The 11,705-nt window shown below is 43.6% G+C and overlaps 2 protein-coding genes across 3 annotated transcripts in view; one reads left to right on the forward strand and one right to left on the reverse strand.

Annotated features, from left to right (window-relative positions):
* Window positions 1-6,601, forward strand: part of LOC137867403 (dmX-like protein 1) — a 48,172-nt gene extending 41,571 nt beyond the window's left edge. For both annotated transcript variants that reach the window (XM_068703981.1, XM_068703982.1), the window contains 6 exons: window positions 410-537; window positions 1,175-1,252; window positions 1,451-1,542; window positions 1,692-1,744; window positions 2,858-3,075; window positions 3,943-6,601. In XM_068703981.1, coding sequence (XP_068560082.1) covers window positions 410-537; window positions 1,175-1,252; window positions 1,451-1,542; window positions 1,692-1,744; window positions 2,858-3,075; window positions 3,943-4,179 — 806 coding nt within the window. In that variant the 3' untranslated portion in view covers window positions 4,180-6,601. The remainder of the gene's footprint in view (window positions 1-409; window positions 538-1,174; window positions 1,253-1,450; window positions 1,543-1,691; window positions 1,745-2,857; window positions 3,076-3,942) is intronic.
* A 1,269-nt stretch (window positions 6,602-7,870) lies between these two features.
* Window positions 7,871-11,705, reverse strand: part of LOC137866893 (peroxisomal multifunctional enzyme type 2-like) — a 23,555-nt gene continuing 19,720 nt past the window's right edge. The window contains 9 exon segments of the mRNA XM_068703132.1: window positions 7,871-8,525; window positions 9,438-9,565; window positions 9,782-9,920; window positions 10,050-10,136; window positions 10,251-10,337; window positions 10,515-10,621; window positions 10,714-10,783; window positions 11,139-11,204; window positions 11,301-11,404. Of these exon segments, the coding sequence (XP_068559233.1) occupies window positions 8,436-8,525; window positions 9,438-9,565; window positions 9,782-9,920; window positions 10,050-10,136; window positions 10,251-10,337; window positions 10,515-10,621; window positions 10,714-10,783; window positions 11,139-11,204; window positions 11,301-11,404 (878 nt within the window). The 3' untranslated portion in view covers window positions 7,871-8,435.

The raw sequence follows: 11,705 nt of genomic DNA on the forward strand, positions 1-11,705 counted from the left end.
TTTTGTTTTTTTTTTCCTTGCACCAGTGCTGCTATTGATCTATAAAGCGAGCCCTACCTTGTATTTTTCAGTCAAACTGCAGAGTGGGGATTCAAGTTGTGAGGTTTTCTGGGTGGAATGATTCCCAGCAGGTCATGAGAACGGCTGGTGTGTGTGTGTGTGTGTGTGTGTGTGTGTGTGTGTGTGTGTGTGTGTGTGTGTGTGTGTGTGTGTGTGTGTGTGTGTGTGTGTGTGTGTGTGTGTGTGTGTGTGTGTGTGTGTGTGTGTGTGTAAATAAACTGTTTTCTTCATCGGTTATGAAACGTTGGGAACAAAGACATGTAAAAAGCTCTCGTTGGGACCAGAACCAGATGCACTGATCGCACGTTCTGTTCTGTTTTTTTTTTTTTTTTTGTGTTTTTGTTTCCAGACCTGACAGGAGCTCAGGATGGCAGCGTTAGGATGTTCGAGTGGGGTCACTCCCAGCAGATCATCTGCTTCAGAAGTCCAGGCAACTCCCGAGTCACCAGGATACGATTCAACCACCAGGGGAACAAGGTTACTAAGTCTCACACACACACACACACACACACACACACACACACACTCACTTCTGTGTGAACTGTCAAATTGACCGGTCTAAACTGTTAACTTCCACCATCCAGATGTCACGCTATTCTTAGCGACGGCGCGGTGATGTAAGCCTGTCAGATTCAGTAACGTTTTCACACTCTGCCGTTCAGACACAGACCACAGTGGGGAGTTTTGGCTTCGGCACATTTTCTTTTTTTTTTTTTTTTTTTGTTATTCAGCCGAGCGATTCGACGCCTCTCTGAACTCGGGCGCACCGCCTCAAGCTAATAACTTTCTCAGACGGTTGCCTCTCCTGTGCCAGAACCATCTTTATCTGCCTGTTCCGGCCAACAAAAAAAAAAAAAAAAAAAGAGTAGAAATATGCTTGAAGTGAGGACAAGCAGAGCGTTTTGGTGTCGGTTACGTAAGCGGCGCTTGAGCTCGTTGAGGCTTTTTGGAAGATGATTTAGGAGAGAAATCCAAATCGCCAGAAGGGAGAGACGGATGTCAAATAGGGTGCAGAAACACAGAAGGAGCACACGGCAGTATGTTTGTGTCCGTCTAAAAATGAACTTGAAAAGATCCAATCAAAAGTGTGATCCCGGCTCTCTGAATGTTTCAGTTCGGTATCGTCGATGCTGACGGAGGTCTGAGTCTGTGGCAGACCAACACAAGTGGGAACGCACCGAAACCCTACCTGGTAAGAAAGCCACAGATCGGAGTGCTGCCTTTTTGTTTTTAGTTTTGTCTGTTCCGTCTCTGTGTCCTCACGCTCTGTGTCCTCACGCTCTGTGTCCTCACGCTCTGTGCCCGTCATCCTTATTCCCGTTTACTCCTCTCCTGCGTCTCTATTGGCGTCACTGTTACGACCCGTCTTCTTTGTGTGTCTCTCTGCCAGACGTTGCACTGCCACAGCAAGACGGCTCACGACTTCGTCTTCGTGGGCTCCTCCTCCCTCATTGCCACCGCGGGTCTTTCGACAGACAACAGGTATGAGAGAGTTGCTCTCCGGTCTTCTTCTGTTTCATTAACTTCTAATGAAATGCCGAGTTGTTTCCGTTCGGCGGGGATATTGACCTGTCCTTTTGATTAAGATGTGGAAATGGAATTGTGATTTAGTCTTTTTTTTTTTCACGCAGGAACGTGTGTCTGTGGGACACTCTGGTGACGCCCGCCAACAGCCTCGTACATGGTGAGAGGCAGCACAGGAAACGCATGTTTTACTTTTAGGAGTCTAAGCATTTGTTTTGTTCCACCAACGGTTCAAAACTCAATTTCAAGAAGTTTTTAAAAAGTATTCTAAATAGGGATTTTTTTTTTCTGTCAATTTATTGACAGCAGTTAATACATTAATCGAGATAATTGGTGTATTAATTTATTATTAAATATAATAAATATGTATGTATTTAATATATTATATGCATTTATTTAATATATATTATTTAATTTATTTAATATATGTTAAATAAATAAATAACGTTAGTTGAAGCCCTAATGTCAAATAACATGCGTTTCAAATAATATATTTTTTTTTTATTATGACATACTATAACGATTGGTTCTCATACTTTTGGTTTTGATTTTGAACAACTGATTGTCAAATTAATTAATTAATTCTGACCACAAATAAAAGACAACGTGTCAAAATAAAAGAGAAACACACGTCGGCTAGCTAACAGTGGAACGCGTCTGTCTCTACCTGCTGATATCTTGTGATTAGCTTGGTGATATTCAAACGTAACTGGTCATCGTTTTAGTTTTTACCAAAATACTGAATTTTTATTTTAACCTAACCGTTTGACAGTACCTCTGCGTGCCACTAGGTGGCACTCTGAAGCCCGCTGTCTGAGTCAAAGTTAGTATGCCTCCGCGCTGGTCCTTGCGTACCATTCCATACGTACGATATTTTTGGGGGCGAATTTCTTCAAATTTAGTTTAACACATATTTTTGAGATTTAGTTTTTTTAGATCATCTGTTTAGAGCAGACAGGAAAAGAGATGGTTATAACGATCGGTGCACGATTCATTCATAATTTGAGTAAATGAATCAGTTAACTAATAATTGTTAATAATAATCATTTTAAACTGAAGCCCTAAATGTTTTATGTTTGTATCCAGCAAGTCGTCTCCTCTCTGTCCTCCTGTTTTTATTTGCAATTTCTCTCAATTATATTCTCTTCCTCTTTATTCTACTCCACATCCCTTCTCTCGCTCTCTCTCTCGCTCTCGCTCTCGCTCTCTCTCTCTCTCTCGCTCTCTCTCTCTCTCGCGCGCGCTCTCTCGCTCCCCCCCCCCCCCCCCAAAGCTTTCTGCTGCCACGAGTCCGGCGCCACCGTGCTCTCGATGGCCTCCAGGCAGCAGCTGCTTATCACAGGTGGGAGGAAGGGCTGGATCAGCGTTCTGGAGCTGGCCCACAGGAACCAGCGGCAGAGCTTCCAGGCCCACGACTCGCCTGTCAAAGCGCTGGCTGTCGACCCGACCGAGGACTGCTTCATCAGCGGATCGGCTGAGGGCAACATTAAGGTATTTTGACTGGTTAATTAAAGCAATTTGAATAAATATGACACTTTGACAGATGTATAGTCAGGGAGTTATTACTGAATATATGAAAGGTTATTAGCATGTGCTGATGGCTTTCAAGGTCCGGTTTAAGTGGAAACCAGACTCTGTCAGTGAATCTCTCAGGAAGGATTGTATTTATTCCTCTCATTCATTTTACATGAGAGCTTCACTGGCAGCTCTCCTCCACATCAACAATCACATGACTGTTGCATTCCTCCATAGAGACAGTTCAGACTCATTCGAAACCAATGTCACACTCGTGATTAAGCGCTCGCTCGGGATAACGGTGTGAGAAGCGGGTCGGCAGAGAACAGCGTTTTGACTGAACGGGCAGGAGATGTTGCCGTCTTCAGCCAACACGTTCACGGGTCCTTTAGACTTAAATAACGACCGCACTGCCGCGTCACGCCGAGGACGAAGCCACCGCGTCACATGGTGCAGCGCACGTCTGCTGGAAAATCCAAATGACTTTCAATTCCTGCTCAGAAAATCCTCCCAAAGCCGTGTGCGACGTCGCTCATCTGAAGCCATTAAATGTGTAGTGGCTGATTGAAAAATGTAACATGGCTGAGCTGCACATTTATAAGCTTTTTTTTTTTTTTTAAAGGGTTTGATGAGAAGCCGTGGAAGCGGAAGATTAACTAATATGAAATACTTTATCAAACAATAAAGCTTCCGGGATGGGAATACGAATCAAAGGATGCGAGTTGCTCCGAGCTCATCGTGGTTCAAATTGTAGGAAAAAGCTTTAAAGAAACTAAACTAAACACTAGTGACGCGTTTCAGCAGCATCTCTGTGCTCACTGTCCTCTCCTTCCCTGTGCTCAGATATGGAGTCTGGCCACGCAGTGTCCGCTCTACACCTTCCCCAACGAACACGCTCGCCAGTCGCTGTTCAGGAACCTCGGCACGGGCGTCATGCAGATCGAGGTCGGGCCGACCAACCACATCTTCTCCTGCGGCGCCGACGGGACCATGAAGATGAGGGTCCTCCCCAACCGCTTCAGCGTCCTCAACAACAACAACCACAGCAACCTCAAGAACGACGTCAAGTTCATCATCTAGAAGGAGAGCGCGGTCGAAGCGGGGGCGTCGGAATAATGTGAAGTTGACAATGCTGCTGCTGTTGCTGTGGAGCAAAAAAAAAAAAACCTTAATGACAGAACAATGGCCGCTAGTGTTAACAGTGTAAATGAAGAATGGATTTACAGACTCGTGAGATACGGTGACCTCAAACTGTAGCGGAAGGTTAAAGGGTAACGACCAAGGGTACAGTCACTCAGAGTGAACCCAACGAGACACACAGGCAGCTGCAGATTCTCCCAAACGCAGGAAGTGAAGTCGCAGAAGGAGCAGGGGTGACAAGAGACCGTGAAGAGTCTAAACGCCGCAGTGTCGTGTCACCATGTGTCTCTTAGTTTATATTGGTAAATCACGATTGGTGGAAGCTGAGAGTCGCTGCGATAAAGCACAGTTAGACCGCGTATCAATCGAGGACGCTCAGCGAGTCCTTCAGGGGCTTCAGACGTCAGCCGCTCAGCACAACGCAGTGAGGCCAGCGGGCCTCGTAAGAAGCACATCCTGTCCGGTCACAAGGACACCCCCCCCCCCCCCCCCCCCCCCCCCGGCGTTTTATTTTTAACACAAGCGAGCCGGCTCGGTGGAGGACGGTCACACCAAACACTTTAGGAATTACAGCGCGTCAATTTTCCCCATCACCGTTATCGTTTCACATTTTAAATTCAGGCCATTTTGGCTTCTCCAGCCCGACTCTGAACGAACACAGGAATCTGATATTTTTTAATAAAGGTAGAAAGAATAAGCACTTATCTCTAAAGACTGAAACTATGCAAACGCACTTCCTGCCGGAGGGATGGCGCTCGATGAGGAAACCGACAGCGTGTGTGACAGAAGTATCGGATCTCCTCATCCAGCGTCAACTCTCCACCAGAAAGACAATAAAGCATATTTCTCAAAACGTACAAAAATGGGACGATTTCTCCTTTTTTTTTTTTTTTTTTTTTTTTTTTTTTACTTGAATGCGACGTTTCTCTTACTTCATTTGCACATGAAGCTAAATTACATGTGGTGGAATGTATATCTAACTACACGAGGCTGGATGTCGGGCCAAGCCTTTGGTATTAAGGTTAATATACACGTTTATCCTGACCTAGATTAAACCAGTGGTGTATTTATTATTATAAGTGTCCTTAATCTCTGGAAACCACTTCTACCACGCTGGTTAAATGAAAGCTACTTAAGGTCCCTCATTGGTACGGGACACCACGAATTATCACGTCTTTTTTTTTTAAATCAATATTCAGCGTGAGACCATGCAGCGGGAAGCTTTTGCGGTCGACAATGGAGCGGCTTCGAGGTGCGCCACCTAAGCACATTTTAATCAATATGCCATTGTGTTGTGGAAATGTTTTATTCCAATAACAATGCGCTTCCCTTCCATTGACTCCAAAACTTTTAATTTCCCATATGGACCACGATTTGAAAGCAGTATTGTTTGCCTTGTAGTGATCTTCATTGTGTTAGCAGTCTTTTTTTATCGGGCTTGACTTCAGCTTAATTATAGGAATTAATTTACCTTCACTATGTTTTTATCATGCAGTTGTATTTCATCCAGATGCGGCGCGTTGCCTTCAGTACATGCTTGGAGGCCGTGATCCAGGTCGTGAGTGCAGCACGACGTCTTCCACGTACTTTAGGAAGAAGCTCATGTTTAGTTTAGTCTGGAGGAGGAGAACCCGGCTCTCCACTCGTCCTTGTTGTGCTGCTGTAGGGACACAGATGTGCGTCAGCTTTTGAGTTCAGGATAAACTGAGGAAATTAAAACTAAGGATTTATTACACTTATGTACATACGTAGATCCGTAAACTTCTCATAACGAGTACATAATCGTAACGGCGAGTCGTAGATATTACAAAGGCCACTTTATGAAGAATATCATTCTGTACAAACGCAGGTATATTTATGAAACGTGTTCATATTTAGGGTTATAGACCGAGTGACCAAAAGGCAGATGTAATGTTGTTCCCTGCTTTCTCTCTTAACGGGTCGCCGGTTCTTTCTTGTCTCTTATTATTTCCTGATGTGGTATTGATCAATAACATTGCAATGTTCTTGGTAAATGTGTTCTCCTGCAGCGACTGGAGATTAAGTACTTTTTATCAAAGCGAAGCTATGTGTACTCCTTCCAAAACTGTAGAATAAACATATTTTTTATCAAAGCAGGTGCTTTTATTTTTTATTTCATTCTTCGCCGAAATACTGCTTTTCATTCACAGACTCTTCAGGAACAGATCGTCGGCGAGCGGATCAGTAATCAGTAACTCACTCGGCTTAATCAAAGGCCCAGAAATTAATCTTCTTCCCTTCACCCTCCTCAGATAACTCTAATTTTATAATGATGTCGTGTAAATCAATGTATTATATATAAATATGTGCCGGCGTAATAAAAAAAAATTATGTAACATGAGCAGCAGATGTTTGTTTTTTTTGGCCGTCGATTATATTAGTGATGAATGAACGTCTCACACTAGGAGCCACAAAATGTAAAGTATTAAAAGTAATCTATTCCAATTGTATCTAGTCTGGATTACTTTACTTCCATTAGAGCAAACCAAACCATTACCCTTCATTATAATTACACTGATATAAAAACATATTTTTATGTATTTTCATAGCTAGTAAACTACATTGTATAAGTTTCTGATGTGACTGCAGTATGAGGTACTTCAGTTCTATTGACCCGTGGAGTAAACCTTTTATAATTTGTGTTGCATACAAAAAATGCATTTGGTGAATCGTTGCGATCTAATAAATGTTTCCTTCCTCACAGCGTTTACAGAGTCAGTCCTCGAATGTCCCATCGTCATGAACGCAACATCTCAGGAACGTCTTCACATTTCATCCAAACATCTGCTCTCAGGGATCACCTGACTCCATGTTGGTCAACAAAACACATTTTGGGCTGAAAGAAAAATCTTTTTTGTAATTTTTTTTTAGACATATTATACTATGACTTTTTTTTTTTTACAACTACTAATGTACTTACTATACGATGATTTTTTAAAAACATTAATATTACTTTTATGACTTTTTGCGACAACTATACTATGACTTTTAAATAGGACTGTTTTTGTCAGACTAGAGTCTGACATGATTTTTTCAACATACTGTACTATGACTTTTTTTTTTTTTTTACTTTGACATACTAATATATGACTTTTTAAACACTGTACCATGTATTTTTTTAACAAACAAGACTTTTTTGTGACCTTTTTACATCAACTATTAACTTTTTTTTCGAGCTCCTATACTGACGTTTTCATGTTGGCTTCGACAAACTATACTATGATTTTATGCCTTTTAGTGACAGAATACATGAATTTTTTTTTTACTTTTTCGGCATACTATACTATGACATTTTAAAACATTAATATATAACTTTTTTGACTTTTTGCAAGATACTAATATTTTTTAATTTTCTCGACATACTATACTGACTTTTTTTGAGATACTAATATTTTACTTTTTGTGACTTCAGACATGCTATACTGTGCCGTTCATATCATTTGTTTGACGTACTATACTGACTTTATGACGTTCGGACTATACTTTGACTTTTTTTTCCTCATAGTATAGTATGTCGAAAAAAGTCAATAGTATTTCGAAAAGTCATATACTACTATGTCGAAAAAAAGTAATTGTATAGTGCGTCATAAAAAGTCATTAATGAATCCTCTGGGTCTCAAGAATGACTTTATTAGATGTTGGTGGTCACCGTTTCCTCCCATCTGTCCCATTGTTGTGAACAATGACATGTTGGCTTTAAACAACAGAAATTAGCTTTTTGTGTGAATTACTTTATTTTCATAGAACAGCAACCGTTGCATTTCTTTACAATTGGCATTATTCAAAATTGAGTGAAAATCATCATTTTTCATAACTATCAAACTACAATATTATACATCCTTAAGGCTCTGTTGAGATTACAGCATCAGTTCCATCAACCGGTGGTGTAGTAGTAGTATACTGTACAGTGCTGGAAAAACCTGCAACAACCTCCACTACACCACTGCATTCAACTGTCTCTGAGAAAGGGAGTTAGTCATTGTAATGAAGTAATGGATCACTGTAGTCAGGCTGAGCTTCAGAGCAGGTTTAGCAGTATTAATCTTACTTTAAGCGTTTCTCTGGAACGGCTAAAGCATGTGAGGACACACGCGTGACTCAGGAGAAGGAAAGTGGACAGACGGAGAGAGCCGGTAGGAAGGTCGGCGGTTAGTTTGATTGGTTGGCTGAGCAGCTCAGAGCTTGGCATGGTCCTTCAGGATGAACTCCAGCTTCTGACTCAGCATGATGTTCCCTCTAACCTTCAGCTTGCCAGAGAAGAATGCCTAGAAAAATGACAGAAAAACACAGTTGTTTTTTTTTGTCAAGAAAGCACAAAAGTCGTCTCTGATTTCCATCTAGTTTGGCTGTTAGTTGTTTTCAAGCACCGGGGGGAATAAAACAGGGCCAAAGAAGAGAGGCCTGCGGCACTTTAAATAAAAAGCAACAAGACAGAGCGAAAAAAGTAATACGCGACCGTTACTGCCGTGGCAGCAGAACGATGAAATAATATTCATAAGACTCAGAGCTGAACGGCTGACGATGCGCAGGCGCTCTCCTCGGCTAGAAATCAATCAAGGGACGGCGGTTGACGGTTCACGCCGTCCTTTTTCTGCGACTTCTCCGACTCGTCTTTCTCCAGCTGCTCCCCTTTCATCATCAGGCGAGGCTGGAAAAAACACCCCGCCTGAGGGACCTCCAACAGCACGGCCAGTGGAGGCTCTTTGTAAAGAGCTCACACACACACTCTCTGACCTCAGATCGATATCAGGCTCTCCAGGAAGTATATCAATTCTGTTCAGTGATGATCACTCCCTCTGACAGAAGAGGTACTACAGACACAAGAAGCAGCGGCGGTTGATTACCGGCACTGAGTGCTTTCTGAACTCGCTTTGATGGATCATTTTATTTCCTTCTTTTCTGACATGATGAGAGAAGGCATTACAGATTTAAGGGCCGGAATTAAAAATGTACAAGATAGGAGTTTAACATCGGGGGGGAAAAAAAGACGGGATTTTTAATATGCGGCTCCATTTTTCGCCAGGAAAACATTTTAGAATCCGTTTTTGTGAAACGTGAACGAAGACGCTCCCCTCGTGAGCGTCGACGTAAAAAACAGGAGGTACTGTGAAGAAGTCCGTTCACGCAACACAGCATGTAAAAGAAGAGCTTCATTATGACTGAACAGGTTTTGTTACCTTCTGAGGGTCGAGCCTCCCCTGCACCACCTCCATGAAGTCTTCATCCGACAGGGTGACGGTCACATCCGCCTTCCCGCTGGAGGGGCCTTTGTGCAAGGAGCCGCTGCCGTTCTTCAGATCAATGGCTGGAGGAGGAGTAAAATCAGAAACACGCGATTAGCGCCGAGCTGGGCTCTCCTCTACGTCTTCTTATTACGGGGATTTAAAAATGTGCGGAACAGGAACCGAGTCGGTCGAGGTGACCGGGGGAAAGCGCTCCATCCTGCGTATGTAATTGCATGTTTCCGTCCAATGAGCTGGCGGCGTGTTTCATGTCTTTGTGTGGCGTTCGGTGCTCTTACTCCACTGCGCAGCGCTCTTGTTGTCTTTGGTGATCTCCCAGGCGAACACGCCATTCACCTTCTTGACCAACTCCGAGCCCGAGTCCTCAATACGGCGGCCGATCTCTGCGAACACCAGCTCACTCTGCAGGGCCGCTGGCTGCACAGAACAGAACAGAAACACCATATATGAATATAAAGACTACACACACACACACACACACACACACACACACACACACACAGAATGAGAGGAGCTTTAATGATGAACAGTCTCAGGCTGACGTACTGGAGTGAGGTTCTCTGGAGAAGCCTCTGCCGCTCCGTGTAAATCCACATAGGCCCCAGCTAGCACCACGGAGTCCGTCTCCTTCACCTGGACCCGAAGAGAAGAGCCAATCAGAAGGAGGGGACGGCGCGGAAAAAAACATTCACAGAACAGGAAGCGGCGAGTCCCACTCATTCATCAACAAGATCCTAAAACACTGACTTTACACTGGAGGTGGATTCTGTCGCCTTCCTTCCACATCTCAGTCTGTAGCGACTGACCCGGCATCACCGGCTTTGCAAAGCGAACCTGAGAAAGACAGACAGGGGGGGGTTAGAGAGGGGTCCGTAATGAGCGCCGGAGTCTCTCGAGTCACTCGAGGAACAAACTCGTTTAACACGTGTGGTTCCTGCACGAGGCCCCCCGACGACTCGTAAAAAAAAAAAAAAAAGTTTGACGGGGGTTTAAATCACGAGCGCCGCTGACCTTGATGGCCTTGAATCTAGACGGGTCGTTGCCGGCGAACTGCTTGAGGACGTGTCTCGCGGCGAAGCCGAACGAGCACAAGCCGTGCAGGATGGGAGCCTCGAAGCCTGGGGGGGGGGTCAAAGAAGCATCAATGAGATCAAAATACATAACTTGAAAAGACATTCTGACGATAAGCAGTCCGCACGGCGACTCTCACCTCCCATGGCGGCGAAGCTGGGGTCTATATGAAGAGGGTTCCAGTCTCCGCTCAAACGGTACAGGGCCGCCTGCAGCCGCGGGGGGAAACCAGCATATTGTTTAGATCTATATCTAATTCATAAACCCCTGAACTTCTCATACACAGATGTGGGATGAAATTAAATTATCATGAAGGCAAAAAGAAGAGATACCTAAAATAGGAATGTCTTTGAAGTGATACAGTTGCAGTCGTTTAAATTGCTCAAGGGATTTTGTGTTTTCTGCTGCATCATACAGTCACGGTTCCCCTTTATTTTATTTTTTTTAATGGATGAGAATCTCGTCCAACACTTCTTCAAATGTTCAAAAGGTTATTTCAGAGGCCCCCCCCCCCGTCAATGCAGCTGATTTATTCTGCACCTAAACCCACACAGACACACTCACTTGGTCTCTGGTGGTGGAATCAATCACCACAACATCTGGTGCCCGTTTGGGTGGAGGCAGAGCAGCCTGAAGGAAATAAGAAAAAAAAAAAAAATCAAATATGAGGCGGCGACAGATCCCGACGTCTCGTTTCCTTACTCCAAAAAACGGGGGGACGCGTACTTTGGCTTTCTCAGAGTTCCTCCTCCCTCCGAAGCCTCCGGCTCCGACCACGAACACCGAGAACTGGTTGAAGCAGATCAGCTCGTCGCCGCTGTAGGTGTTCACTGTGAAGCGGCACACAATGTGGCATTTAAAGGAGATTTGTGCCACAGTGGAAACACTAGCACGTCAAAGACGCATGTACATTTCTAGGTATTGTCAGGAAGTGAAGTAAAAGTACTCATAATGCATAAATTATTAAAATCCTTCATATTTAACGGCTTCATACGTTTTTTTAATCTAGTATTTTATTTAACTATTAAGAAAGGTGGCCTGTGCCACTAGTAGTGCTATGAGGACATTTTTTATTGTCCCATAAAATAATTGCGATAAATATTATTGTCATTTGAAGACATAATGATAATA

Source organism: Cebidichthys violaceus, unplaced genomic scaffold, assembly GCF_023349555.1.
Source record: "Cebidichthys violaceus isolate CVI_PGR_0920_01 unplaced genomic scaffold, fCebVio1.0.p SCAF_9, whole genome shotgun sequence".
Classification (NCBI taxonomy): Eukaryota; Metazoa; Chordata; class Actinopteri; order Perciformes; family Stichaeidae; genus Cebidichthys; species Cebidichthys violaceus.